This window comes from Myxocyprinus asiaticus, chromosome 48 (genome assembly GCF_019703515.2).
Source record: "Myxocyprinus asiaticus isolate MX2 ecotype Aquarium Trade chromosome 48, UBuf_Myxa_2, whole genome shotgun sequence".
NCBI classification, from domain to species: domain Eukaryota; kingdom Metazoa; phylum Chordata; class Actinopteri; order Cypriniformes; family Catostomidae; genus Myxocyprinus; species Myxocyprinus asiaticus.
In genome coordinates this window covers 15,309,611-15,337,284 of record NC_059391.1, presented here as the reverse complement: position 1 = coordinate 15,337,284, position 27,674 = coordinate 15,309,611, and the positions used below count along the sequence as shown (strand labels likewise).

Below are 27,674 nucleotides of genomic sequence, written 5' to 3'. Positions count from 1 at the left end.
CCCTCTGTCAAGCTCCTGAAGTTTGCAGACGACACCACTGTCATCGAGATGACGATGTGTCTGCATACAGAAGAGAGGTGGAACAGCAGGCTGTCTGGTGCAGTCAAAACAACCCTGAGCTGAACACGCTCAAAACGGTGGAGATCATTGTGGACTTTAGGAGAAACACCCCAACACTGACCCCCCTCACCATTCTAAACAGCACTATGGCAGCAGTGGAGTCATTCAGGTTCCTGGGCACTACCATCTCAAAGGACCTGAAGTGGGAGACCCACATTGATTCCATTGTGAAAAAAGCTTAGCAGAGGTTGTACTTCCTTCGCCAGCTGAGGAAATTCAACCTGCCACAGGCGCTGCTGATACAGTTTTACTCAGCAGTCACTGAGTCTGTCCTCTGCACTTCAATTGCTGTCTGGTTTAGTTCAGCTACGAAATCAGACATCAGAAGACTACAAAGGACTGTTTGGACTGCTGAGAGGATTATTGGTGGCCCCCTTCAAGAACTATACACTTCCAGAGTGAGGAAAAAGGTTGGAAAAATCACTCTGGACCCCACTCACCCTGCCCACTACCTTTTTGAACTGTTGCCTTCTGGCCAACGCTTCAGAGCTCTGAGCACCAGAACCGTCGGGCACAGGAACAGTTTTTTCCCTCAGGCTATCCATCTCATGAACAGTTAAACTGCCCCATTGAGCAATAACTATGTGCAATACACAGTTTAGTCTTTCTTATATTTATCCAACACATCCAACCTCTTCTGGCATTTCATTCCTCTGAAAAAAATAAAATACAAATAAAAAATTTGCACTGTACATAACAGATTTGTATTTGCACTGTACATAACAGATTGTATTAGATTTGCACTACCCATGTGTATGTGTGTGTGTATGTATGTATGTATGTATGTATGTGTGTGTCTGTACGTATGTGTATAATTATTTATTATTTTTTATTATTATCTATCTCTTGCTGCTGTTTGTGTATTGTTTTTGTATTGTTGTACACTGGAAGCTCCTGTCACCAAGACAAATTCCTTGTATGTGTAAGCATACTTGGCAATAAAGCTGATTCTGATACCTTACATTTAAGAGAGACATGACATCTTTTGAAATTAAGCATCGCAGCAGACGACTGCAGAGCAGTGGGTTGTGCAGTGGCACTGAATTCAGTTAACTCTAGTCGCTCGAAAGATGACAGGGGCTGCGGAAATTTCCAGAGGGTATGATCAAAGCCTTTGCTTTACTCAAAGACAAGACAAAAGTGTCTTTGTCTGCCAGGGCTGGTCACTCTAACCCGGTTCTTCTACCAGGGCTAGAAATTAGCAAGTTTAGTTTTAAGGATAATACAAGTACAAGTATCTTATTTAGGTGATTCTCATAAAATCGGTCAAGAAAATGTCCTGGGCTTACTTAACCCCGAATCAATAAATAATAAAAAAAAAAGTAATTATATTTTCATAAAGAAAATGTATGTAAGCCTACATTTAAAACCATTAAGATTTTTTTAGCATTGTGACATTACTCTAAGAACACTTAAGCACATTTCATCGCTGTAGCGTGGAGGAGGGCGGGGCTGGAATGACGCCCCAACCCCAATCAGCCTAATGAGGCGAGCAAGGGATAAAGGTGACCGGAGACGGCAGTTCGAGAGAGAGCTACAAGCAGCTGTCCTGCATGTTTGTTTGTTATTTGGCTTTTGCTTTAAATTCACTATTAAATTATGAGTTACATCTCCAAGCCGGTTCTTGCCTCCTCCTTTCCCTTTTAACACCTTTACATTGGTGCCGAAACCCGGGAGGGAGGAGGGATGCCCGTCATAGAGTCCTCGACACTGCCGTCCACCCAGGACAGCGCCGCTGCCATCTGCCGGGGGAAGGAGTAGCTGACTGCCCGGATGTGGGGAATGGCTGCCATCCACAAGGCGAGGAAGGACTGGACTCCCCGACCGCCTGGAGCGATTGAGACATTGCCAGTGGCGGATGGGTGTCCCCACGGACCGCCTGAAACACGGAGGGGTCGAGGGAAGATCGCCGTCCACGAGGGGAGGAGGGAATCGACCCCCCGACCGCCGCTGCCAGTGGCGGAGGAGTGTCCCCACGGGCCACCAGAAACACGAAGGGGCATTCTGTCTGCTGGGGGTCGGAGGTTTGACTCCGGTCCGCCCGGGGAGGAGCAGCTGTCATCCACCTGAGAGAGTGGAGGAGTGATTGAGGACCACGCTGCGGCGCATCAGAGAACCGGTGAGCGTGTTTCTTTTTCTCTCTTTCCTCTCTCTCTCGCTCCGTGTTGGCCTTTCCCCCGCCTGTTTTTTTTTTTTTCTCCTGTCTCCTCCCAGGTCGAAGAAGGCGGGGATGATGCATGCTCAGACCCCAATCAGCCTGATGAGGTGAGTGAGGGATAAAGGCGACCGGAGACGGCAGTTCGAGAGGGAGCGAGAGCTACAGGCATCTGTCCTGCATGTTTGTTTGTTATTTGGCTTTTGCTTTAAATTCACTATTAAATTATAAGTTACACCTTCAAGCCGGTTCTCGCCTCCTCCTTTCCCTTTTAACCCCTTTACAATCGCCCAATTCTTATGACCGTAATGCGTTGGGACATTTTATTTTTACTATTCCCATTGTTTTAAATAGCCGCTTTTCACCATCGGGCCGAACGGTTCTGAGCACAGTACGGAATGGTTACAGTAGCATTTCCACCTGAGCACGGTTCGGCACGGCACGATTATAAACTTTTCCCAGCCCAGATTTCTCGGAACGGTTAGCTAACCGCACTCAACCATACTCAACTGTGCTGGTGGAATGGCTTTAGTACATGGCGACTCACGATTGTCAATTTGCCAATGCCAAGGTAACTTTTAGCACTTTTAGCACATTTTTAGCACTCGCCAATTTTGCTAATATTTGGGGAAAGTTAATAAAAAATAGGCTATGTTTAATGTATCATCATTATTTTATGATGATGGTTTAACTAGTATTGTAGCCTACATAAATGTTTCTACACACCTTTTCATCAGGGAAGTAGATCAAACTCAAAATGTATCAATATATTCTCATATACTATTTTCATATCATACCTATATAATAATTTGTCAATAAATATCCTTTTCAGCTAGTCTGGTTTATGTCCAGTAGCATACACAAGCCCTCAGCAAATGATGATAAACCTCTAGCCATTTTCTCTTTGTTTTCCTTTATGCGACATGGTCCAAGTCTTTCCTGTGTATTAGCAGAGTAAAAACCAGTGAAAGAGTAGTACTAAACTGGAAAATGCGATCAACCTCCATAGCGTACTCAATCCAATGTTTACCTCTCACGCCATCACCGACAGACGGATCTGTTACATACATTCTCCTGATTTCTCTGCACCACAGTGGGAAAAGGAACAGTAACCGCATCAACTAGCCTGGATCTGCACTGTTTTCCGATGAGAACTGTTCAGCCCGATGGTGGAAAAGCTGCTAATGCTGATTCTCATTACCGTAACAGTCATTTTACTATATTACAGTAAAAAATATTGTGCTGTTGTACAATGTTTTTTATAATAAAAATAGGTGTAAATGAAAGGCAGTACCAAGGGAAAACTACTATGAGTTATAAATACTTTCCAATTTCTTTTTTCATATTGTGGCAAAAAGACTATCTGTTTTTAGCATTGCAGTAATGATAATTGGGGGGTAAAATGTGCTTAACTGTCATGAAAATTGAGACAATGTAAAATATCTTAATGACCCTAAAAATAGGCTTTATTTTCGTTATGCAAAATACAATTTCCTATTTGTTTCTTTTGATTTTGGAGCAAAATAGGACTAGTACATTTTCTAAACAGGTTTCAAGAACAACCCATTTGCACACAACAGCAACTGGTGAAAGTAAGTCTGTTGAGTAACATACAGTAGGGTCCAAAAGTCTGAGACCACTAGTGAAACTCTTCTATTTTTCAGTGTTTTCTCATTTAATACAATTTGATTGAAATGTTGCACAAAATATACATACAGTTCAGAAATACTTTGTATTTTTTACATCCCCCTTTTGCTGTAATGACAACATGATAACCCCACGAGTTTGTGCAAAACCTAGTGATGTTATCCCAGTATGCTTTGAGAATGTTCCAAAAAGCATCTTGTGTGCTTTGAAGCACGAAAATCTGACCTTTAGTATAAAGGAGTTAACATGGTCAATGTCAAAATTTGCTAAATTTGATTAGTGGGCTAAAAATAGTTCAGAACCTTAAATTCCCCCTTTTTTTGTCATAACTTTCCTTGGTTTAAAATGTTTAAGATCCAAAAACATTGTTTATATTCCGGTTTAAATGAAAGAAATCCAAAATTTTGACTGTTTGACAAATTTTGACCCCCACTGTAGCTTTAGTGCTAACATCTTCATGATTCTGCCCTAAAATAAGTCTGCAGGCTAATGAAATTAAGCGTCCATCACACGAAACGTCAGACACTGTGATTTATTCCGTCATGTTCAAAGGAAAGCATGTGGAGAGTGAGGCAGAAAGACTAGGAGTCAAAGTCAGTAGGGGAGCCATGACTATTGCCTCCAGGCTACATGAGGAACTAGGAAACTAGCTTCAATAAGAGAGAACAGAGACGTGATGTGCTCGGAGATAGAGGGCAGGGAAAAGCAGAATCCAGACTCAGAGCCTTTCATCCTTTAAACGCATCCACTTCACCACATATTAGATCAATCACAGCCTTGTACGAATGACCCTGCTTATTCAATTCATAATTATCATTAACTAATGTTTGGATGCTCTTCGATTCTCTATTTCAACCACAAACAAGGATCTTTCAGCATGTTCACAATTTAATGAGTGCAGTCAGTTGGTTTTAAGAGGGCCATTGAGACACGCTCTCTATTTTTAGATCAGTTGAGAAGCACTAGTGTCAAGGTGTGTACATGAGAAAAGAAGAAAATTATGAATTCTCATATTCAGCATTAATTTGTGCATAATCATCATCTCATCATCATGAATTCCTCCTCTTAAGAAAAGGCTTTGTTTAGGGACAGGCTTTAATTTTTTGTTATAATACCATAACAAAGTATAGTTGTAGTATAGTGATTGCATAGTTATGGTATAGTAATATTTCAGGCATTTGTTAAGTTGGCTCGAAAAACAGCAATGTGATCTCCAACTTAATTGTCCTTCACCACTGACACAACAACAATGAAACCTGTCAAGAAAATGTCCTGGTCCAATTTTACTCTAAAATCAAAAGAAACAAATAAGAAATTACATTTTGCATATAGAAAATGAAACCTATTTTTATGGCCAAGATCTTTTTACATAGTGTCAGTTATGCACATTTTACCACCCAATTCTCATTATCGCAGTGCAAAAAAAGATTGTGATATTATCATTATGATATTCTCATTACCACAACATGAAACAATTCATGTTAAATTCAACATCAAGTACTCCAAAGAAAAGATTCTTAATGGTCCTTACTGTAGACTTAATTTCCATTATGCACAATGTATTTTCAGATTAAAAAAAATAATAATAATCATATTTAATATTTGGGATTAAATATAACCTGGACATTTTCTTGACACTAACTTACAAAAAAGTACCATACTACCACAGTATAAACAGTATATCAAATTAACATTTGAAAACATCACTTTACCATGTAAAGTGCCATCACAAAGTATTTTTGTAAGGAAGTACCATAATAATACCCTGTTTATCTGGATATGTACCATGATGGTAGTACCACACTTTTAAAGGACCTTGGCGTACTAAGTAAATACAATGGTACGTGAATACAGTAAATCTTAAAGTACTACCATACAAAGTATTACCATCACTGTACTATGGTGCTTCCACCGTACATTTCCATTGTGTTGCTAAAGAAAATATACAGCATGTGTGATTGTGAGTAATAGAGAGAAAGTAAAATAGTGAAAAGTAGCATTATGGTGTGCAAATCACATAACTTATATTATCAGTGTGCTCAGGCAAGATCCAACAGGTTCAGAGATTCTGACCTCAGGTATTCTCCATGCCACCCCCACTACTACATTCAGCACAATATCACAGATACAAATATTTCACAATATTAAGACAGAATTAAGCTTCCAATTCTATAATTTCATCTTTCCAAACACGTTACAAAACGAGACTAAAAGAGCCTCATTCACAGCAATAAGCCAATGACAACTGACCCTATGTCTACGCTGCAAACAATCAATGTGACAAAACTACTTCACTCCCAATATAAAGAATAAGGATTGTAGATAGCTTCATTGAATATATTATTGTTTATTAGAATTAAACAGTACTTTGTTTATGTAATTACACAGTAACATTGACACTGATGTTCTCGGTGACCCTCCACACTTGAGTGCCAAGAAACTTCTCATGCATGTCATTAACATTCATATGTAATTCCTCAGTGTTGGAAGACAAAGCATTCCTATAATAATGATAATAAGCAGTTGCAGTGTACAGCAGAATGCTTTAAATTATGAACTATTAAATATGATAGAATGTGACTTACTGTATGTCATGCATGAAAATTACCATGATCATTAAAGAACATGATAATTATATAAATACACAACAACCAAGACACCTGACTTCATGCAATACAGTTTGCTCTGTAATGACCACGACAATCAAGTCAGAGCTTTCATAGAATTCAGAGTTTACAACTTGTAATTACGAGCTCTAAAAAGACGTGAACACTTTTTACAAGGCAAAATCTCATAATTTCAGTAATTCCGACATATTCAGTTTAGTTTTCAGAATAATCCAAATATTTTTTAATAACTATAGGCCTATGTCTAATGGTTTATCTAAGGATAAATTATCACATTTGCCATTTAATAACTACATTTTCTTATATGTCTAAATTCTTAAGATATAGTGGTGGCCAAAACTATTGGCACCCTTGGTAAATATGAGCAAAGCAGGCTGTGAAAAAAAAATCTGCATTTTGATCTTTCATTAAAAAAAAAAAAGAAAAATCACAAAACCTTTCATTGAAGTAAAACAACTGAAACAGATAAAATATCTCATTATTAAATAAATATTTTTCTCCAAAATGCATTGGCCATAATTATTGGCACCCTTTTATTCAATACTTTTTGCAACCTCCCTTTGCCAAGATAACAGCTCTGAGTCTTCTCTTATATTGCCTAATGAGGTTGGAGAACACATGGCAAGGGATCTGAGACCATTCCTCCATACAGAATCTCTCCAGATCCTTCAAATTTAGAGGTCCATGTTGGTGGACTCTCCTCTTTAGTTCACCCCACAAATTTTCTATGGGGTTCAGTTCAGGGGACTGGGATGGCCATGGCAGAACCTTGATTTTGTGGGCACTGAACCATTTTTGTGTTGATTTTGATGTTTGTTTTGGATCACTGTCCTGTTGGAAGATCCAACCAGGGCCCATTTCAAGCTTTCTGGCAGAGGCAACCAGGTTTAGATTTTTTATCTGTTGGTATTTGATAGAGTCCATGATGCCATGTATCTGAACAAGATGTCCAGGACCTCTGGCAGAAAAACAGCCCCACAACATTTAAGATACAGCACCATGGGCATTTAACCATGGGCATTGGGTACTTCATCTCTGTGTACGCCAAACTCATCTCTCGTGCTGCCAAAAGCTCTTTTTTTTGTTTCATGTGACCATAGAACCCAGTCGCATTTTAAGTTCCAGTAGTGTCTGGCAAACTGAAGATGCTTGAGTTTGTTGTTGGATGAGAACAGAGGCTTTTTATTTAAACCTTTCCAAACAACTTGTGGTGATGTAGGTGATGTCTGATTTTTTATTTTTTTTTTATTATTATTGAGACTTTCTGACCCCAAGACACAACTAATTTCTGCAATTCTCCAGCTGTGACCCTTGGAGATTTTTGGCCACTTGAACTATCCTCCTTAATGTGAGTGGAGACAATAAAGACACACATCCTCTTCCAGGCCGATTCTTAACATCTCCATTGCCTCATATCAGAACTATATTCTTTAGTCTAACCCACTGTGATTGCTGATTAAGGGAATTTGGCTTGTGTGTTACCTCATATTTATACCCCTATGAAACAGGAAGTCATGGCTGAACAATTTTATGTTCATAGTCACCCAGGTGCACTAAACAAATGTAAAATATGAATGGGAATATACTCCAGATATATTTTACTCATTAGAATTTCTAGAGGTGTCAATAATTGTGGCCAATGTGTTTTGGAGAAAAATATTTATTTAATAATGTGATATTTCCCCTCTTTCAATTGTCAATTAAAGGTTAGATTTCTGTGAACTTCAACCATATTTACCAAGGGTGCCAATTTTTTGTCCACAACTGTATACTGTATATAAACATGTTTCAGTGATAAATACATTTATGTAATGATAATTATTTATAATTTATAGTTAAAATCAACTAGAAAAAACAGCAGCAAATTAAAAAATTGCTACTGGATGCAGCCAAAAAGGAATGTATGTTCATCTATGCTCCAGATGAAACATAACATACACATATTTTGATGGCTCCAGCACTTCAAAAATATGAGGACTGTGATGTACGTGATGTTAGAGCCCAGTACTGGACTGGTTTAAACTAGACTGAATTGTGAAAATCCATTATCACAAAATCAACACTAGTTTTTCTGACCCCATTCAGATCTTACTCATGGGCAAATGCTGAGACTTTCAAAAAGGTTATCTCCGTTTTATCTCAGCATGAGGGCTTCTGTGCACTAGATATTTGATTTAATATTCATTAACATTCTACAAACAAAAAGGATAAAGACTGTTTTTATCTAAATTCTAAATTGTGGAGTGCACAATAGTGCACATACCGATATACTGTGTAACTTGAATGCACTTTAAGTCACTTTAGATCTAAGGCATCTGCCAAATGCATAAATGTAACAGCAATGTAATACATACATTGTGTAAATACCACCTAAGTCATATTGTGGTGCTTTTATGGGGCTGTTTTTGTCACTTTTGAAGCTAAACAACATCCTTTCCCATTTACATTCATTGTATGGAAAACAGAAGTGTGAACATTCTGCTTAACATCTCCTTTTGTGTTACACTTAAGAAAGAAAGTCATACAGATACGGAACAACATAAGGGAGAGTAAATGATGCCAGAATAGTCTTTTTTTAAAGCTAACCTTTTAAATTAGGCTGTGAATTCTGGGCAGCAATGAGAGGTGTCTGTATCACATGTCAGACTCTACACTGTAAAAAAATGTCTGTAATTATAAAGGTAAAAGACTGTCAAAATACTACAGTAAAAAAACGTAAATTGGTTAACGAGTAGTTACTATAAAATATACATTAAAAAAGACAATACATGTAGTTTTATGGTAAAATGTTGTAAAAATTAAATTTTTTAGATGTAAAGTATGATTTTCCCATATAATTAATGGTTAAATTTTATATTATATTTAACAAGAGAGTACATGTAATTTTTACAGTAAATTATTGTTAAAATTACAGTAAAAAAAACAGTAATCGGGCATTCTCAGAATTCCCTGCATGACCCATTACATTTCATTATATTTTATGGGAATAGTTATGTTTCTTCTTATTTTTAATATCAGTTATGTATGTTATATTTTATGTAGTTTAGTTCATGTTTATTGTATTATTTTAATTTCACACGTTTACTCTGATAGTGTTTAGTGTTTGTGTGAGAGACACTGAGCACTGTCTCTACATGTTTATTGGTCATTGCTCCTGGAAGAGCCACTATTGATGAACTTCATGTCATCATGTGCCCTTCTATAATTACTACAGTGATTTAACAATACATTATTAAGTGAAAAGCAGATTTAAGAAGGTTAATATATTAAGTTTATCATTTAATAATATAAACAACGGTACTGCACCATAAAATAAACCAGTTTTAAACTGTAAAATGTACAGGTTGTTCTGTAAAGTTGTTTACATTTTTACTGTATTTTTTTTACATAATTATTCTGGCAACCACAGCTGCCATTTTTTTTTAAACAGTGTATGAGGAAGTGTTGACTTTTAACTGGAGCAGTATTTCAGATTAAGGAAATAGTATATGACAGCGAAAACAACTTCTGTTGGTAAAAGGAGCTAAATAAAACAGCAATGCTATTATTTCTGCAGCACACATGCAAAAAGAGTGCAGCAGTACACCACAAAACGCTTTTTTTAGCGAGCAAAAATACAGCAGCTAAAAAAGGAGGGGAAACCCCATTGTAAATGACAGTCCAGAAAAACAGATATCCCAGAGCATGGACACTTCAAATGTAGTAGATGCAATGAAGCACAACTGAAGAGCTTTTTGCAGGTGTGAATAAAAGGAAACAGGATGTCTTGCACTGATGCTTTTCAAAGGAGGGGCTCTACTTTAAACTGTCATATACAGTGCATTCAGAAAGTATTCAGACCCCTTCGTTTTTTTCACATTTTGTTATGTTGCAGCCTTATGCTAAAACGCTTTCAATTATTATTCTTTTTCACATCAATCTACACTCCATACCCCATAATGACAAAGCAAAAAACAGATTTTTGATAACTTTGCAAATTTATTAAAAAGAAAAAAACTTACATTTCACATTGTCAAGTAATCAGACCCTTAACTCAGTACTTAGTTGAAGCACCTTTGGCAGCGATTACAGCCTCAAATCTTTTTGGTTATGATGCGACAAGCTTTGCACACCTGGATTTGGGGATTTTCTGCTATTCTTCTCTGCAGATCCTCTCAAGCACTGTCAGGTTGGATGGGACCATTGGTGGACTGCCATATTCAGGTCTCTCCAGAGATGTTCGATTGAGTTCAAGTCCGGGCTCTGGCTGGGCCACTCAAGGACATTCACAGAGTTATCCCTCAGCCACCCTTGCGTTGTCTTGGCTGTGTGTTTAGGGTCATTGTCCTGTTGGAAGGTGAACCTTCAGCCCAGTCTGAGGTTCTGAGTGCTTTGGACTAGGTTTTCATCAAGGATATCTCTGTATTTTGTCCCTGCCACTGAAAAACCATGCTTCACCTTTGGAACGGTATTGCGCAGGTGATGAGCGGTGCCCAGTTTCCTCCAGACATGACGCTTGGAATTGAGGACAAACATTTCAATCTTCATTTCATCAGACCAGAGAATCTTGTTTCTCACAGTCTGAGAGTTCTTTAGGTGCTTTTTTATGTGTCTTGCACTGAGGAGAGGCTTCCATCTGGCCACTCTGCCATAAAGCCCAGATTGGTGGAGTGTTGCAGTGATGGTTGTCCTTCTGTAAGTTTCTCCCACCTCCACACATGATCTCTGGAGTTCAACTAGAGTGGCCAGCTCTAGGAAGAGTCCTGGTTGTTCCAAACATCCATTTAAGAATTATGGAGGCCACTGTGCTCTTTGGAAACTTCAATGCAGCTGAAATTGTTTTGTAGCCTTCCCCAGATCTGTGCCTCGACACAATCCTGTCTCTGAGCTCTGCAGGCAGTTCCTTTGAACTCATGGTTTGTTTTTTGCTCTGATATGCATTTTTTAGCCATGAGACCTTATATAGACAGGTGTGTGCCTTTCCAAATCATGTCCAATCAATTGAATCTGCCACCAGTAGACACCAATCAAAGTGTAGAAACATCTCAAAGATGATCCAGAGAAATAGGATGCAGCTGAGCTAAATTTCAAGTGTCATAGCAAAGGGTCTGAATACTACGGAGCCCTGCTAGGCCCACAAGGAAGAAAAAAAATGACTGACTTTTGTGTTCCCTTGCTAAAGGTTTTTCGTTCGCTCGCAACACATTTTGCATGCCCTCGCAATAGTTTTGTGTTCCCTCACAATACATTTACCATGGTTTTACTACAGTAACCGTATTTTAACCTCGATATTCGTAGTAAAACCATAGTAATAATACAGAAAATGAAAACTATGGTAATAAAAACCATAATGTTGTGGTTATTTAGTTTTAGTTTAACAATGGTTTTACTAAAGAAACATTTTTTTTTTTTTTTTGTGGAAACCACGGTTTTAATACAGTATACTATATTAATTCATTTTCATTTATTTATTATAATATCATCTTTTTTTAAATGTCCTTATTATGACTATAACCATTTTATCTCCCTAGTTTCATATTCTCTCTTTAAATATTTCCATTTACAGTCCTATTCATAACTCATAAGAAAACAAAGAAAATATAAAGATACAAATAAGAGCAAAATGGCTATATAACATTTATAAATTTAACTTCAACCTAACAAATGAATTATTTGAATCAAACTTAACAAAATTTTGTGTTTGCTTTAACTGTTAACTTCTACATGACTACATGTACATTTATACAAACATATATATGTAATACAATGTTCCTTCCTATCAACCCATTCTTTAATACTTTTTAAACATTCTCTTAATTGTTTTACACAATTTTAATTACTTTTTTTTTAGCTTAAATACCATTGTATTTGTAGTAAAACCATAATAACCACAAAATTATGATTTTTATTACCATAGTTTTCATTTTTCTGTATTATTATTAAGATTTTACTATGAATATCAAGGTTAAAATGTGGTTACTGTAGTAAAAACATGGTAAATTTATTGCGAGGGCACGCAAAACTATTGCGGGGAACGCAAAACTATTGGGAGGGCACACAAAACTTATTGCGAGGGAACGCAAACAATTGCGAGAGAATGCAAAACTTTTTTTAAGCGGCAGTAAATAAGAAAGAATAACTTAGGGCAGTCAGAAACTGTGTAACACATACTGTATGTTGGCAACTATGGCTGGGTATCACCAGCCACCTCACAATACGATACGTATTGCGATACACGTCACGATTTTATATATATCGCGATACATCACAATATGATTCAATTTCGCTTTTAATTTAAATTTATTTGGGTATATTTCAATTATAATGTCCATTTTGCTTACATACAGTATGAAAGAAATTATCTAATCAGCTAATGCTTTATTCAGTATACAGGGGACCTTCTAACTTGTTAAATTACTGACATATCAAATTTTAACATTTTTATTTTATCATTAGTTTTTCATCATTTTGGTGACATTTTAGATTTTTATTTATATATATAATCCATGTATTGCATCAGTATATATGATGTATTGAAATTGCATATATTATATTGCATATATACAGTATATTGTTACATGTTTGTTGTTTACATGCCTAATTTGCATTATTTACAAGTATTTACTTAGATATGTAGCAGTGCTAAAATGGTACTGTCGCTTTAAAACCTGTGGCAGGGACTTTTGTTGGTTTGGTCGAATGGATTTTTAAAAGGATTCATGCTATGTGTGATTAGAATGAAATATTTATTTTGTTGTTTTTGATAAATAACTGACTGTAGAGAACAGAAAGGATATTAAAAGAGACATTATTAAACAACAAATGGTTTGCTTGGATCTAGTCTTTGGACTTACATCACACAGAAAGAGTCAAAGCTTTTACTCCCAGCGCACAGTGAAAAGATCTCGGTGCTGAACTTCTTCACCACTACACCACTCAAACACTGGTGAGTGAAATCTAAAAAATGTACCAGCCAGTGGCTAATCCTAGACATTTTTTGTAGCATATGGGAAGTATCTATGCATATATGATTGTAGGGGATTGCAGATAGAAAGAGCGATCTTGGCATTTTAAGAACTGGCATTGGGATCGTACAAATGAAGAATACGTGAGAGAGGTCCAGCATGTCCGTCAGAGAAACCGTGAATCCCGCAGGATCAGTTTCAGTCTATTTCGTGCCTCACAGAAGCATCACGATATATCAAGATACATGGATCCAAGTATCGATACAATATTGTGAGGAATAAGTATCACGATATTGGCACAGCCCTATTGGCAACAGTGACATAATAAAACATTGTGCAGCGCCTGCCTGGTTAAAGTCTGCACTTTAGCAGGAGGAAGTGACCTTTGGATTTCAACCCTTCTAAATGCATCTCTTGTGCATTAATATTAATTATTCTAAAAACACACTGAGGCCTTTTGCGCCATATTAAGAACATGATTTGAATAACCGTCCTTTTGACTTTGGATATTTTTCTCTTTTAAATGTTATGAAAATGTGCTAGTAATTATTTTGGTTACAAAGCATAATTGACTCATTTGCGCATGCTTACATGCAAATATGTGTACTGTTGTATCTCATGTTACCTTGGAGTCCAATAACAACTTGGTGTTCTAGAGAAAGTGTTGCAGAAAATATATGAGTGGCCGCAACCAAATTCTGGTCCAATTATTTACTTACACACTGGGAAGCATTCTCTCAAGACTCGCATTCAAATGCTGTTATTAGACACTCTCGGGATGCCATGACAACATAATCCCAGAATAATGCTGCTGATCTGGAAAAGCATTGGTGGATTCAGGATTGACAAAGGAACAATGCACCTCAATTTTTGCAAATGTACCATCCTATTTCCTATCCTCAAAGCATTCTGCCTACCAAAACAATTAGAACAGTCATTTAAAATGCATCTTGGATGCATACTTTACTTAAAGGGATAGTTCACCCAACAATCTGTCACAATTTACTCTCACCCTTAACCCATCCGTCTTTCTTCCAATGACCACAAAAGTAGATGATAGGCAGAATATTGGTCTCATTCACCATTCTCTATCATTGCATCTTTATTTTTCCCCCATAAAATGAAAGTGAATGGTGACTGAGACTGTCAGTACTTAATATTCTGCATAACAACTTCTTTTCTGTGTCTCCCAATGGAAGACAGAAAGTCATACATGTTAACAAGGTTTGGTTAAAATGCTTAACAAAACATGATGGACCAACAGAGATCCGTTTTGTCTCATTCCAGCCTCTCAAGTGGTTCTTATTTGGACAGCTGTGAAGCAGACCCATTGCACTTAATGTTGTCCAGTATTCTAAAATACAATGCACCCATTCTTAGACATGCAATAAGCTGTGGGACTGAGCAAGCAAAGAGACAGCAAAAGAGTTAAAAAAAAAAAAAAAACAGTCAATGGAAGGTTGGATGAGATCAAGCCAGTATGTTGGCATAATAAAAGAGATTACTGTACCTAGATCTACTGTTGATGCAACCGTTGGTGTCCGAATGTCTAAAAGTTGGAGATGTTTTTAGGATTGTCCACTTAGTCCATGTATACCATAAGGGTCAAACCCACCAGAAGATCTGGGTTCAGATGGATCAGCGTTCTGCTTTCAGTGAAACTGATCTTCCAGGGAGCTTGAGTCCTCTAACATCAATGCAAACAAAAGATGATCGGCTCGTCCGTGCATTCAAATATAACCCATAAACCGTTAAGACAACAGCGGTTGAATGCGTTTTTGATATAAAAGCAGAGCGCGTGTAAAAAAAAAAACCCAACTGTTGCGGTGTTTTACCGGCTAGTGAAATCGATAGAGGCGAGCCGCCTGAAGCGATCCGTTTTTAAGTGTTACGGAAGCGCAGCACACCCAGGGTCTACAGCTGTCTTTAACGCAGGCCCTTGAAAATGAAACGCACTTCTTCAGACAGCCCGTGTTTTGTACGCATGCGTCTTTTAGAAAAAGCGCACAAGTGGGCCCAGCGTTGCGCGAATTTAAGAACGCTACTACAGCGAATGCGTGGCTTATGAATATTAATTACGTGACGTGACGTTCGTCCTTCTGATTTGTTGAAAAGCAGACGTTAGTAAGTGGGCGGAGGTTAACTGACAAATTAACGTAAACTATTAGTTGCAGTTCACACCAAACCTGATTTTACGTCCGTCTGTGCTTTTCTTATATAAATATGCGCTGGACGGACGTCTTTGTCTGTTGCTCCGCGTCTCGGCGCTGCGTTTATTTTAGACAGTTGCGTTGTTAATTCGTTGTGCTCCATTTAGCTATTTTAGACCCAAGAACGGCCCTTTAGAAGGACTCTTCAATATATTAATGAGGTTACGTATTTGAATGTTACTTAATATTCATAGTGAGTCTACTTTCTATTCATGAGCTGAGCTTCCGCCATGGTGGAATTCGTAATTTCGCCCTGGTGCAATTGATAAGACTGAAGCGACACTGAGCGTTTTTACAAAGAATTACAACGTTAAATACATTGTCAAATTCCACTTTGGGCCGTAACACAACGTATGCTTGGATGCAAAACTTAAAGTAAACTTCACTTAAGTTTGTTGTATTGTTATTTTATGGTAAATGTGAGGTGGAGACCTCAAAGAGGATTAAAATCATAACACAAAACAGCCACACTCAAAGTGTTATTTCCATTCTCTTTATTTATTCAGTCCTCACACTTTATGGTTGACCATTTTAAGCATGTAAGGTTGCCAGTGATATTAGAACTATACTGAACAGATTTGTCACCAATTCACAATTAATGGTAACAACATTATCAAAAAAAATTCAAATAGTAGTAATTAACTGAGTTGTGTCTGAACAGGTGCAGAGATAATTGATAAAATTATGCAATGTTAACCTTTATCTCATGCTTTTGTGAAAAAAAAAAAAAAAAAAAAAAAAAAGAATGGAAAAACAAAAAAAAAAGTAGCTTGGAACTTTCGATTCTGATGCAAACAAACCTCTTGGAACTTTCAGGGATGTTTTCAATGACATCATCATAACCAATGTGGGGGGCAACACAATTTAGCTGTACCAGGTAACTTCTAAATATATTCGAAAACTCTTGTTTGCACAACATGTTTGGTCACATTTTTAGAAGCAAAACTCCCTCTCAGTTCACTCTTACGTAGAGGAATGGTTTATATAAAACTACATTTTGACAGATACAACTAAGCAGTGCTTAGGTATCAAACAATATTCAAATGAATATTTTTCAATGGATTCTGCAGGTATTATGTTAAAGCAAAATTGGTTTCTTTGAGCTAAATGCAAACAAATATTCGGTTTCAAAAAGCATGTACAGCAGTAATATTTTTTACTCCCAAAGAAGAACAAGTAACCAGTCTGTCACATGATAACTACAACATAAAGACCAACAAGTGATTTTGGCACAATTTCTTAAGCTCTTTTAGTGCCGCATTTGCCCATTTACTGCTGTATTATTAATGAATTAAACATACAAGCTCTCATATATGTATACATCCACAGTGAAGACAGACCATGGACCTTTTCTCTTCTATGTTGTCAATACTTGGATAGTGCAATCTTCTAAGCATTTTTTTTATAATTGCCTTACTGATTCATTCAATCTTTGTTTTAAGCTCAAAAGCTCATTTCAAGTAGCCAAGTGGCTCTCTAGCAGCCATCAGAGACACTACCATTCAATGACCACTTACAAGTGTTAAAAAAAAAAAAAAAAAAAAAAAAAATCAAAGTAAATTCTGTATTTCACATTTCAATTTGCCCCACATCTGAGAATAGCTGATGTATCAAGTCTGTTGTTTTCACAACTCTATCATTATAACAAGTATAATAAGACATCTGGGGCAGTCATCTTTAGTGATGTCACCTTTAGATTGTTCATAGCATAAAAAAAATAAAATAAAAAAAATGTAACTTAAACAGGGAACAATGACCTGCACTCTTACACGCTGTCTAAACCTTGGGCATGGCCTATAGACAGAAGATAGAATAGAAAAACACAGGCGTACCAGCTTCAGTGAAAATGTATAGAACTCTGAAATGATAAAGATGAAACAGGATAACAGTGAAAAACAGTCAAATATCAGGGAAAAAAGCATTCTCCAAATCATATAGGAGTATGAAAACAAAATATTTGCTAGTCAAATTCAGAAGACATAACAGAAAAAAGCTTTAACGAAAAAAATTTTAAAAAGCTAGTCTGATGAAAACAGTACATTATTCCAGCTGTTAGAAGACAGCTGTCAACACACTGTACACACATGAAAGTCATATTTCAAGACATCATAACATCTTTGAAACAAGGTTTTCATTATTGTCCCAAATGCATCTTTTATACAACTAAGAGTATTTTAGAATCATAAGTGCCTTTCATATTCACTTTGAAGGCATATGGTAATCTGCTGGTTTAAACAAAAAGTTATAACTATTTTATCTTTAACAGAGCTTGTTTAGAAAAACAACTACTCTGGTAATCGTAATTCATTACCCATACTGACTTTTAATTTGCTCTGGATCCACTGAAGGTTTTGTAATGGGTTTGTGTGCTCAACAAAAACTATAATAAAACCATGAATCAATTTCAGAAACATTTATTGCAACATGTGGAGTATCTCTCCTAGTAAAAGATTCTTGTTAGATATAACCAAACAAGAGATGACAACTCCACAAATTGAAACCCATTTAAAACAGGATCTCAAACTGTTTATTTGATGAGCATTGAGAATGAGTCCACACTCATGGCAAACTAATGAAAAAAAGAGATAAAGCATAGCAATGCTTCAAGTTTATCTTAAGCTATTTCCTCTAGAAAATCTGAGTTTGTAAGACTGGACAAATTTAATTGTAGTCTACAATGGTATTGGTAAACAACTGCTTAAAACTGCCCAGTTTTTGTCCAATCCTAACCAATATCATGGACTGGTTTTATAGTAAACTTACCTTCCATGCCATTCAAGTGTGCAACATTTTCACTGATAAGAACCCAGTCAATCTCTGATATATTTACAGCACACTGGGCTTGGTCAACGGCCAAAGCAAATAATGCTTTGTTTCAACATCTTTAAGCAGAAATTTTGCAAGCAATAAACTGCCTTGGCATAATGAGCACATTATACCACCTCACACTGACTTTGATCACACTGGCACAAATAGAATAAAGGAAAACCCCCTATTTAATGCAGATTCTGACATTTTTTGGGGGAAAAAATTAAAGGTCGATCTTAATCAGCACATCTGACTTTTAAAGTAAAAAAAAATTCTACTTAAGATGCTGAAAGTAAACAAAGAATGAAATTTGACAGAAAACTGATCACAGTCACAGTAACAGTGAGCCATGCAAGCAGTTTCAATGGTTTTGTTGAATAAACAACGAACAAAAATGTATCCTTCCAAAAAGATCCAAGTCTATATATTGAAACGGCCATCTGAAGAATCATTGTAAGACTATTAGACTTCAGAACAAAGCAGAGACAGTGAGAATATACTAATGTTTGTTCTGTTTTTAATGTCTGAGATGTCACAAGAGCTGGTATCCTTTTCTTTCGCTTCCCTTTGTTGGGGCTTCTCCTGTCCCCTTTGGAGAATTTTAAGAGAACAATAAGCAGAGAAGTTCCAGTTGTGCTGCAAAGGAAAGGCTTACTTGTCCCAACATTCAAACTGACGTCTGTTCATTCTAAAATCTTTAAGGCAGGTTCTGGTTCAGTGAGCCTTGACCCAAATGGAAGAAGGTCTTGGCTTATTCAGAGTGCAAAGGGATGACAAACTTACACCCGAAGGGGGAGTGGTATTTGATTCCCACTTCCTGGAACACCTGTCTAGGGATACCGATGTCACATAGGTAGACTCGGCCGGCCCCCTCGGACAAAGGCAGGGGGAGGCCAAGAGAAAGGGACCATTTAGCTTCCACTGCATGTGCCTGTCCACTTACTGGAGGATCAATGCTCAGTACAGGGGCCCGGTTCTGGTTGGCCCAGTCGGCAGCTGCCTTATACCAGGGCTGGTCCCTCAAGAATCCGTTTTCATGTGAGTCAAGGCAGCTTATAACCAGGTCAACGGGTGTCTCTGGCAAGTCTGGGGGCAGGTAAAGAATTTTTTTAAATATTTTTTTTTTTTTTTTTAGTGGATGATTAGACCAAGGGTCACTGATGTGGTTTAACTTATAAAAAAGATGACATTTATAAGGCAACATACACCACCTTTGACTCTTAGATGTTTTCTGGTATGTTATGTAAAGAGGGTGGGTGGGAACAAAGTAAATGTGTTCTTGCAAATCAGAGTGGAATTTTCCAAGACAGAATATATCAAGCCCACCTGAACAGAACATTCAGGTGGGTGTTTCATGCACCAAATAAAGAAACTAGATGCAAACGGATTCTTGCCTAAAAAGGTACAGTTGGTCAAGTAATAAATTGTAAACCTGGCCACTCAATTGTTAAAATTTGTATTTATTTTCTTGTCTAATTGTGAACGGTTCATCAGAGCACATTATTCCAAATCCTGAAAATTGCCCAATTCCTAATGTGCTCTAAGTCCTCGTGGTGGTGTAGTGACCTCAATCTGGGAGGCGGAGGACGAATTTCAGTTGCCTTCACGTCTGAGACAGTCAACCCACGCATCTTTTCACGTGGCTTGTTGAGCGTGTTACCTCGGAGACATAGCACGTGTGGAGGCTTCACGCTATTCTCCGCGGCATCCATGCACAACTCACCACACGCCCCACCGAAAGCGAACCACATTATAGCGACCACGAGGTGGTTACCTCATGTGACTCTACCCTCCCTAGCAACCGGGCCACTCAACACACCCTGGATTCGAAATCGCAACTCCAGGGGTGGAAGTCAGCGTCTTTACTCGCTGAGCTACCCAGGGTTTTAAATCATTCTTACCATAATGCTACATTTCTTATGCCACATTTCAGTCTGATATGTTGACCAATATTATTATAAACTTTCTCAAAAACTCGAAATCTTCCCAAAGCAATACAACATAGAGAATACATAAAAGAAAAAAAAATTATGCAACGAAAATAAACACTTCTTGCAGAAAATTTCCAAAATCATGTAAACACTTCTTGCAAAAAAAAAAAAAAAAAAAAAAAAAAAAAAAAAAGAATAAAATAATATTTATATACAGCTGCGCACATGGATATTTACATAATCGCAATATATACAATATAGCAAAATCTCTATCGATTGACACTTTATATCATCGCCACGATATTTATTGTCATATCGCCCAGCCCTACAAACAGTTTTTTTCCAAGTTGAATACACCCATAAAGATGACACATTAAAGAAGTTAACTGTGTTGTCAATGTTGTTTTTTGTGCATGCAGGGTTACATTTACCTTTGCACAGTGAAAATAAATGGGCGAAATACAGCCATTTCTGTTGGAGTTGACGTGGTGAAGTTTCCTTTTGAGTTTTCTGTGGAGTTCAACTTTTGGTGATCTTTGACATGCAATTTCACAAAATTATCCAGTAAGTTGCTTGGTTTGGCAGTGACCTCTGTGTGTGCTTCATACATAGCTACACTGTATATTCATAATGGACGAGGGAAACATTTTAGCGGTGTGTTCGTTTAGAACTTTGCTCTTCCAGAGTATAAATTGCAGCATAAAAAATTAGTTTTTTTTTTTCAGGATTTCACCCATGCTTTCTTCACCTGGGTAGGGTTGCAGCAGCTGTGCATAATGTCTCACTTAAGTTGAGACGTAAAGTTCACACTAAGGCCTTAGTAACTACTAGTTAGTTTGTAACTAAGTCGGAGCTTAATTTGGTTGCACCACCTGTTCTTAAGGCAAGACTTTACGTAGCATTTACGACCTACTAGTTAAGTAATGCAGAGTCGCATATTATGACGTTTACTTGTATTGATCCAATAAACAGCCTTCAAATTTGTACACAGAAGTGTTAAACAGCTGTGCATTTCATTTTGATCTTGTTCAAACCTCATTTGCTTGTAACTGTCGCAACTGTCATCTGTAATAAATTATATCCCAATTAAAATACAATACATAATAAAACAAGATTTCATTAATGATATATTTAGCTTATGTAAATAACAATATTCAATAACTGTATCAAAAATGAATAAGGGACGATAAATAAATAAACACTAATACAACAGGCTGGAAAAATAGACATTTATTCATTTTAATATCTATTTCGTATATGTTGAAACTTGACACCGGGCAGAGTACACAGGAAAGTGCACCGTTAGATCGGTTTCATGCTGAAGTAGTATGTTTTTTTTACAAAATGTTTTCTCCTGTAAATATAAATGAGTGTAAATGCCAACACCATCATATGTCGAAAGGACTGAAGCCTGTCAACCAAAACATGAGTTTATTGATGTCATTAAATGAGTCTGACTTTTTATTACATCCGTGACTCCTGGTCAGAGGCTTCCGTAAATATTTGTTTTATACGTAGGGTTACGTTCTACCTAAATTTAATAGTGCAATGTTCTATTTTTGACTATTGAGAATTAGTGCCCATTTACGCCACAACTAGGCTAAGTTGTAACTTAGGTATAGCTGGTGCAACCGGCCCCTGCTGAATTTCTCAGTGCAAAGGTAAACATGACCGAACCTTAAGGTTGAATGTGAATATGAAATGCAAATGCAATAGTGGCACACCTTTCACATTAGAAACCAGTTTGCCCCCAGTCTTGCCAAAGAGTGCAAGCTCGCTGGTGATGGCCTCCAACATCTTGACGAAGTTTGGCAAGAATAGGATGACCTCCACTTCATGATTGGCCAAGTGGCGGCCACAGCTGATGCCCTGAGCTCCCTGGACATGCGGTCCACACAGCAGGGCCACCGAGGGCCGTTGATGCACATTCTTTGGGGTAAGTCTAGGGAAGAGAGATCCCACAACCACACCAATGTTAACCAGACTCTAAATGAGGATATTTCAGACTATGACTAGGTCTGTTTAAAGGCCCCAACATTCTCACAGAGAGGTACATTCTTCGCTCAGAGACGAACATAAATTTGAAAGTTGAGCAACGGTATACTGTTTACGAACATTCAAACACCGGCCACACCGATGTGGGAGGCGTTTAGAGGAACATTTAAATATCAGGACAACAAAACCTTAACTAATTTGATATTAAGATGAGTTATCAATAACATTATGCCTTGTTCTAGGAGTAGAATTCACAAAATATACTTCAAGATACATTCTCTGAAAAGAAATCTTTATCCTTTTAAATAAATCCTTTAACAACAGTATAGCTCTTTAAGTAAATGTACTTTAGTTTTTCAATAACTGTTGTTAGTTTAGTTTTACATTTTCTTATTTATATTTTACTTATATTTATTTTACTTCAGCTTACGAAAATGTTTTTAATCAATAGTTTTCGTCTTAATTTTAATTTAAGTTTACGAAAATAACCCTGACACAAACGCTCATACAGATGTAGGCAAGTTTGCACTAGCGGTCGACCAATAGTGGATTTTGCGGATACCGATAACTAAGGTGGTGGGAAAGGCAGATAACCGATTAATCAGCCAATAGTTTTTCAAATTGATTTATAAAATGTCAAAAAAAAAATATTATTCTTTCCTTATTATGACGGGGACAGACAAAGAGTCCAAAATAAATAAAATCCCAGATCCACTTTATTGTTTAACCAAAATCCCCAACAATAACCAGAAAAAATTCAGATTTGGTGCATAACACAGGACTTTTAAATATAAACAAGCCAGAAAACACACAGGGGACTCGAATTCTGAAATGACAAAATTATGAAAAAATTATTGCCATTGATTTTTGCCAATATCGATACTTCCAAAAAGCAACTATTGCCACCTATTAATCGGTAAAAACGATATATCGGTCTACCTCTAGTTTAAACCAGCTCGCTTATAACTCCACACACTGGTTTGTTTATGGTGACTGATCTTAAATGACTGACCGGGAATTGACCCTTCGCTAAGCCCCGCCTTAAAAGCGTTTCTGACCAATCCTGTCTTAGCAAATGTTGCCCTGCCACCATTAGTCTAACAAGCATTTGCCTTTTTACAATGAGAGCCTATGGGAGTGATGTGTGTTTGAGTTGTTTTAAGTGGGATTTTATCGAAATGATCCACAAAATGTAAAAAACATTGTTGCTGGGTCACTTGTAACAGTGACACGAGGCACACAGAGAGATACTATAACCAAGCGACTGTAACCAAGGGGGGCGGAGCTTAGCGAAGGGTCAGTTAGTTGTCAAAATCAAAGTAGGTGGAGATCCAGGTCACACCTACTGATGACGTGGACAAATGGCAGTAAGAAGGTGTTTGGCAGCTGGTAAGAAGTTTTCCTTAATGTACAAATCATTGAAACAAACTCAAAAATACCTTCGCTTTAGCTAGATTTTGTTCTAAATTAAGTCACACCCATACGTTCTTTGCTTTCGTATGAAGTATGCCAGGGCCTTAAGATGAAACAAGTGGATTTACATGAAATTAGACCCACAAACCTGTTTGGGCCACCAAGTAGTGTGAGGGCCATCTGACTTGCACATACACCCGTCATCTCAAGCCTGCGCTCTAGAGACAGGCCGTGACTCTCTGCTGCAGCCAACAAACGCTTCTGCAAATCAAAAGAAATACTGGGTACCACCAGCCCTGAGTCTGCAGAAAAAAAGAGAAAAGAGCCAAAATGTTGCAGGAAATGTTTAACTTTTTATGCCACTCTCAAAACCGAAATGCAATAAACAACATCTTTTTTATATATGATCATGATTGCTGCGAGAAAACATTTGTACATTGGTTTTATGCACAAATACATGTGTACACACGGTTTGTGAATGAGACACAATGTGAACATCTTTGTTTTCGACTCTTACCAGTGCTATACTCTTTTGTTCCATGCTGTGGAACTATGATCTGTCTGTAGACAACGGGTTTGGCTTCCAGAATGTTCTCGTCATGGCGGTATCGCGATGGCGTTTGCTCTCCAGGTGTCCCTCGAGATCTGGCACCATTGCCTCTCCGTTCCGATGAATCAATCTGCGAAAACACTGCCGCTTTGTCAAACAGCGCGAGGTTACCCTCAAAGTCGAAGTCTTCGTCGAGAACATCATCCATCCCATCTCCAAAACATTCATCATGTCTATTCTTCATATAGCCCCCGTTCTTCACTCCGTTCTTTTTAGGTGTGACCTGATTTGGACCTCTGCAACTAGATGACCCTAAAAACATAAAAATAAATTTCATTTCATTTCATTCACTCCCCTTAAAAATATGCATTAAAGCTTAAGTGTTCGGACAACCTGTTTGAAAACCTTTTAAAGAGCACCTATTATGGTTTTTAAACGTGCCTAATTTTGTTTTAAAGGTCTCATTCAATAGATTTACATGCATCCAAGGTCAAAAAACACTTTAATTTGCTCATAATTTAAATTGCAGCATTACCTTTTTTCCCAGTGTCAAAAACGACTCGTTCAATGATCCGTTCTGAAGGATTCATTCTAAACTCCTCCTTTCAGAGAGCCTACTCTGCTCTAGTTGGTCAGATGTCCCAGTCTGTTGTGACTGGTCAACCACTTAGTGTAGTGTTTGAGGGCGGGTCAAAGCTGTTCGCAAGCAGCTAATGAAGACCAGAGGCGGGTTTTTTGTTACCAAATTACGTAGGTTAGTACAGGAAGTCTGGAATTACTAACAACTCGTTTCAGGTGTTCAGAATCAGTTCTTTCTTTTGGGAGTCAATAACTCCATTTGTCGTGTATTTTGATTTTTGAAACTTTGCAGACTTTTTTTATATTCACAAACAGCTATATAACACTATATGAAATGTAATATTTAAAAACCATAATAGGTGTTCTAATTAATTATTCCTTTTTGCTGTTCCATTTGGTGACGTTACTGGTGCAGAAATGACACACTTCAGCTTAAATACGTAATCATTAATAGACCCTTTTCAAAATCGAATGACACACAAGACTCACAGGAGTTGTGTCTTCGTCTAAAGCCTTTACTTTGGGCAGCCATGTCCATGTGACGTTCACCGTAACCCTTCGAGTAGTGTGGCACTGGAGACACTCCTCCTTCCTGTGATTTGGGCTCAGCTTTATTAGGTACTGTCACAGGAGTACTGTTCACTGGGGCGCCACCACCCTTCTCCTTGCGTGCATCATGCGGCGTCAGTGTTGAGTTGGAGTCTGGACCATTTTGCTTTGGAACTTCATTGGAGCTCTTACAGATCTCAAGGATTCTGAGATCTTTGATGTCCATGGCACTGTGAACCAGAGAGGAAGATACTTTTAGTAAATTCTGATGGTCCTGGTAATTTACTAATAGCATATTGAAGAGGCCAATAACAAAGTGACCCGCTTAGTATCTTAATTTCATTGTGCCAACCTCATACTTTCGTCTTCAACATTTCAAATACAAGGATAGCGTGTAAAAGTGTTTACCTGAAGGTAACCTCAGGTACAGTGCACTTGACTCCGTTATGGAAGGGATGTCTGAGAGAGATGGTTTGGCTGGCCTGATCTACTGAAGAAACTTCTCCTTGATACACTCCAAGTGTTGGTCCACAGTGGATTGAAACAAGACTGCCAATCCAGTCTGATGCCATTGTGACCAGCTGAAATGAGAGAAAAGTCTAGACGTTCTTTTCTTTCTTCCTGATTCGCTTATATTTTAAGAAAATTAAAATTAGCACTTAAAATGTTATTTGTACAGAAAATACGACATCTACTCTGACATAATGGTTATAATGGATGAATAAATCAAGTTTCAAACGCTAGATGGAAAGGTGCTAATGTTAGCCAGCTAGATGGAGGACAGGATAAAATGGCTTAGAAACAAAACATTTCCTCGTTGGTTTTATTAAACTGTGAAAGTGACCTTCTCACCTGTTGTTAAGAGTAAATCCTTTCAATAATACAAGTAACTACTATATTGTGTTGAATTTTGATGAACTCTTCTAGGGAGCTCGACTACGCGAACGGCTTCTTCTATTATGATCTGGTGAGCGAGTATCAGTTTAGAATTGGTGTTACTGCCACCTACAGCACAGCAGGTGAACGTACACTGAATTGGAGCAAGCTTTTACCACATTACCCGAATCAGAATGAGCTTGATTGCCGTGTTAACACGTACACAAATAATTTTTTATTTATTTTTATTTTTATTTTTTTTTGTAATAGGAGAAACAAGTACATACAGAACACCACAGTGAGACACAGAATACAAAACAAGGGCAATAAAAAATAAATAAATAAAATAAAATACATTTATTTTAAAGAAATAGTTCACCCAAAAAAAGAAACTTCTCTCATCATTTACTCTCCCTCATGCCATCCCAGATGTGTATGACTTTCTTTCTTCTGCAAAACACAAAAAAAGTTTTTTAGAAGAAAATCTCAGCTCTGTATGTCCATTCAATGCAAGTAAATGGTGACCAGAACTTTTAATCTGCATAAAGCACATTAAGACAGCATGAAAGTAATCCAGAAAGTGGTTAAATTCATGTCTTCAGAAGGGATATCATAGGAGAAACAGATCGATATTTAAGTCCTTTTTTACTATAAATCTTCACTTTCACTTTCAAATTCTTCTTTGTTGCAGTTTAGTTTTTTGGCGATTCGATTCTTCATGCATATTGCCACCTACTGGTAAAAGGTGGATATTTACAGTAAGAAAAGACTTAAATATTAATCTGTTTCTCACCCATACTTACATTGTTTCTTTTATTATTATTATTATTATTATTATTATTTATCCCTTTTTCTCCCAATTTGGAATGCCCAATTCACACTACTTAGTATGTCCTCGTGGTGGCGTGGTTACTCACCTCAATCTGGGTGGCGGAGGACAAGTCTCAGTTGCCTCCGCTTCTGAGACCGTCAATCCATGCATCTTATTACGTGGTTTGTTTTGCATGACACTGCAGAGACTCCCAGCATGTGGAGGCTCATGCTACTCTCCGCAATCCATGCACAATTTACCATGCACCCCATTGAGAGCGAGAACCACTAATTGCGACCACGAGGAGGTTACCCCATGTGACCCTACCCTCCCTAACAACCGGGCCAATTTGGTTGCTTAGGAGACCTGGCTGGAGTCACTCAGCACACCCTGGATTCAAACTCACAACTCCAGGGGTTGTAGTCAGTGTCAATACTTGCTGTGCTACCCAGGCCCCCT

The 27,674-nt window shown here is 37.6% G+C and overlaps 2 protein-coding genes across 2 annotated transcripts in view; both read right to left on the bottom strand.

Annotated features, from left to right (window-relative positions):
- The window catches only part of csk (C-terminal Src kinase), a 48,815-nt gene extending 33,270 nt beyond the window's left edge, over positions 1-15,545 (bottom strand). Inside the window, exon 1 of the mRNA XM_051692212.1 lies at positions 15,004-15,545. The gene's annotated coding sequence lies outside the window, so the exon portion shown is untranslated. The remainder of the gene's footprint in view (positions 1-15,003) is intronic.
- An 876-nt stretch (positions 15,546-16,421) lies between these two features.
- Positions 16,422-26,496, bottom strand: edc3 (enhancer of mRNA decapping 3 homolog (S. cerevisiae)). The gene is made up of 7 exons (XM_051692211.1): positions 26,381-26,496; positions 25,937-26,109; positions 25,469-25,758; positions 24,368-24,712; positions 23,999-24,152; positions 22,167-22,384; positions 16,422-19,597 (listed from the first exon to the last, which is right to left on the bottom strand). The coding sequence occupies exons 2-7, from the start codon at positions 26,098-26,100 to the stop codon at positions 19,263-19,265; spliced, it is 1,506 nt and encodes a 501-aa protein (XP_051548171.1). The 5' UTR covers positions 26,101-26,109; positions 26,381-26,496; the 3' UTR covers positions 16,422-19,262.
- Between the last annotated feature and the right edge of the window lie 1,178 nt (positions 26,497-27,674).